The sequence below is a fragment of the Nicotiana tomentosiformis genome, chromosome 2 (genome assembly GCF_000390325.3).
Source record: "Nicotiana tomentosiformis chromosome 2, ASM39032v3, whole genome shotgun sequence".
Taxonomy (NCBI): Eukaryota; Viridiplantae; Streptophyta; class Magnoliopsida; order Solanales; family Solanaceae; genus Nicotiana; species Nicotiana tomentosiformis.
Genome location: NC_090813.1, coordinates 15,826,338 through 15,829,963, shown reverse-complemented (window position 1 = coordinate 15,829,963; position 3,626 = coordinate 15,826,338). Strand labels below are relative to the sequence as shown.

Sequence of the window (3,626 nt, the reverse complement as noted above, 5' to 3'; positions counted from 1 at the left end):
ACACAACAACAACAACAACAACAACAACAACAACAACAACAACAACAACAAGTATAATACACACAATCCATTGCCGCGCACAACCCAATCCCATCGTACACACACAATCCTCCCTTATTTTACCATATCAATATCAAGAATCATATAAAAAAAATTCGTTGCGGCGCATAACTTTGTCTCAAATATTGCTTATGGCGAGGATAATCGATTTCAGGTATCCTAGGTGGGAAACCACTCACCCAATACGCTTGTGAGCATTGGTTTTGGTTTTGTTAGGATTATTATATAAGAAAAGGAGGTTTATCTAGTAAAGCTACCTTCTGGCCTAACAAAAAAAAGTGGATTCTCGTGTTTCTTTAAAAAGAAATTCGATGAAGACATGTAGTATGAATTTTCTTTCTTGACATTGTTCGTTACGTTATCTATGCTAATGGCGATTAGTTAATGGATAAGACATGGGTTGTATGTGTTAAAATATTGTTGTGGGGTTCATTCACTTAAGAAAAACTTTTTTCCTTTATTAGTTTCGGTGAAACACCTAAAGCCTTTATATCTTCAGTTTATCAATCATATAGATAAGCCAATATCTGCTCTAGGGAACCAGAAGTTTTTTGTTGTTGTTATATAATGCACCTTATATTTGTATATTTAGAGAATATCATTATGTTTGCTATGTTTGTTGCACATTTTAGAATGGAACAAAGAATTAAGGTATATGCAGTTTTCCAAAGAAAAGAAAAGGAAACTGTGCATACCTCATAAAGCTAATAAAGAAAGAAGGGACAAAAGGAAAATGCAGATACATGGTGTTGAAACATCATTTTCGTTATGAATAAGTAAGTTGGAATGAAACAAAGAAGAGGGGAAAAAATGCAAATAACTTTTTTGCATTATTAATTCATGATTCCCATAGAGATCAAGACCCTGTATTTTTTTATTCCAAATTTGTCTTCACTTCCAACATTATGCAATATTCCATCTGTATAGGCTGAGGAAAATGCTCAGCAAAAAAGACAATGCTGTGGAGAGTCTCCTTGGTATATATATATCAGTATTTGCTTCTTCAATCTTCAATGTAGAGTGTCTTTGGTTTAGATTTCTCATCCTAAATTAAATCAAGTTTTCTGTGTTTTTCATTTCTGATCACCAGTTATGGCTTCTGCGTCATTTCTTTCAACAATCGGCAAAAGGTAAGTTTCGCAGCCCTCAATCTCTCTAATATCAATAGAAGGATGAATATGTGATCTCCTTTAATTCATAAAACATTCTTTGAAAAGTATCCTTTCTTATACTTATTCCAAAAGGCATGTGACAGTTTTTATTATTATGGACCAACCTGGATAAAATTTACTTTACTAAGGCTAATCTGGAAAGTGGAAACTGTGACTTTGATTTTTACTCCTATCGAACCTACCATATGCGTAAATATCATTGAGATCACATCTCCTGTTGCTCTTGAAAAATCTTAAGCTGTTTTAGTAAAGGGGCATAAGATCTTGCTCTTTGCATCCAAAAAGACTTGCCATTTTTTTATTGACCATAGTGTCCGGTCAGTTTGCTCGCACCTCGACTGTTTCTATGTGTACCTGATACGTATCTCCCACTAGTATAGGTATTGAATAACTCTATCCACCAAGACTTAGGCATTAGTACATTATCGTCTCCGCTAAGAAGAAATCGCCTAGTAATTTTTGTCCGCTGGAATTTGAACATAACTTACTTGCCATTAGTATTATTTAGGCAAACATTTTTTCTTTGACTACTATATTTTCAAATTTTCTTTAAAATACTTTCAATTATAGAAAGTTATGATTTAGAGTGTTTCCATACAGTTTCTGAATATGTAAATTTACTTAAACAAATTTGAGAATCAATGTTCGAATTTATGCTAAATATTAGATGAGTTTTGACCTCAAAATTCTTGCCTTTCATTTGGAAATTAAGACCAATATTACTTCCATATTCTGTATATGAAGGCTAGAGGGGAAAGTTGCGATTGTAACCGGAGGGGCTAGTGGCATCGGTGAAGCAACTGCAAAGCTCTTCTCTGAACATGGAGCCAAAGTGGTTATTGCTGATGTACAAGATGAACTCGGCAACTCAGTTAGCAACGCCCTTGGAAGCCCATCACACTCCATTTACATTCACTGCGACGTGACAAATGAAGACCATGTCCAAAATGCCGTCGATAGAACCATCTCCACATTCGGAAAACTCGACATTATGATCTGCAATGCTGGCATATCCGACGAGACCAAGCCAAGAATCATCGACAACATGAAGGAAGATTTCGAACGGGTGCTCAGTATAAACGTGACGGGAGTTTTCTTGAGCATGAAGCATGCCGCTCGTGTCATGGTCCCGACACGTAGCGGTTGCATCATCTCCACCGCCAGCGTAAGCTCCAGAGTCGGAGCTGCAGCATCACATGCATACTGCAGCTCCAAACACGCCGTGTTGGGGCTTACGAAAAATCTGGCAGTGGAGCTGGGACAATTTGGTATACGCGTGAATTGCTTGTCACCCTACGCGATGGTTACGCCGTTGGCGGTGAAGGTTGTGGGGCTTGAGAATGAAGCGTTTGAGAAGGCGTTGAGTTCGGCTGGGAACCTTCAAGGAGTGACATTAAAGGTGGACGATGTTGCAAAAGCAGCACTGTTCTTGGCTAGTGATGATGCTAAATATATCAGTGGGCACAATTTATTCATTGATGGTGGATTCACTGTGTATAATCCATCACTAGGCATGTTCAAATATCCAGAATCATGATATAGAGGATTTGAAGTTTTTTCTTGAAATAATGTTGCATAGCAGCTGCTAATTTAATTATTATGGGAATACAAACTTTTGATTTTAGAACGGTTGATACATATCATTACCTTTACAGAAAGCTTTATGTGAATGCTGGTATGATAACTATTGTTATAAGCAAAATTTGCTAACAACAAGTAACTGCTCCAGTTGCCCCTTGACACATAACTTCAACATATTTTCTAAAATATGTACAGTTAGCTCGGACTTCTCGTCAGTACTTTCAGGTTAGAAAGTTATGTTAAGATCGATCTAATTAACCGTACGTAAACCAAAAGCTTACTGAAATGTTCTCCTAAAGTGAGAAGTAAACTAGGTACCCTCCTGTATTTGAATTGATGAACACAAAGATCTCCTTGCAACAAGACAATCTTAACATATAATTTCTTTTATATTTTTTTGTCGTATTTGATTGATCCATACATTGAAATCAAGTTGGCTCATCTTCTTTAACTAAAATATTCTCAAGGGTTGTGGTGCAGGATTCGAATTTGATGGATAATGAGCTTATCCCTCTACCCTTTTCCACTTAAATATTATTGCTTTTGTCCATGGGAGATTTCAAAATCGTGATGTGAGCCTAATCTCATCACTGCGTTATGTTGTTACCACTTAGACCAAAATCTCGTGGATTTATTTTGGCTTTAGGCCACAAAATTTATTGAGCCGTTGTTATTTGATGCACCTTATATTTGTATATTCGGTGAATGTCAACGTTTGTTGTATATTTTAGAATTCAACAAAGAACTAATTAAGGTATTTCCAATTTTCCAAAGAAAATAAAGGCAATTATGCCGACTTCATTTACAAAACTA

General features: G+C 36.2%; 1 protein-coding gene across 1 annotated transcript; it reads left to right on the top strand.

Moving 5' to 3' along the window:
- Window positions 1-285: 285 nt before the first annotated feature.
- LOC104110506 (secoisolariciresinol dehydrogenase-like) lies at window positions 286-2,859 on the top strand. Its single transcript, XM_070195016.1, has 2 exons — window positions 286-1,190; window positions 1,977-2,859. Exons 1-2 carry the CDS (start codon window positions 1,153-1,155, stop codon window positions 2,767-2,769), a joined length of 831 nt encoding a protein of 276 aa, XP_070051117.1. The 5' UTR covers window positions 286-1,152; the 3' UTR covers window positions 2,770-2,859.
- Window positions 2,860-3,626: the final 767 nt, after the last annotated feature.

Excerpts from the sequence above, each read along its gene's own strand:
- LOC104110506 (XM_070195016.1), top strand. The coding sequence starts at position 1,153 with ATGGCTTCTGCGTCATTTCTTTCAACAATCGGCAAAAG. Across the intron at positions 1,191-1,976 it reads CTTTCAACAATCGGCAAAAG|GCTAGAGGGGAAAGTTGCGA; the intron begins GTAAGTTTCGCA and ends CTGTATATGAAG.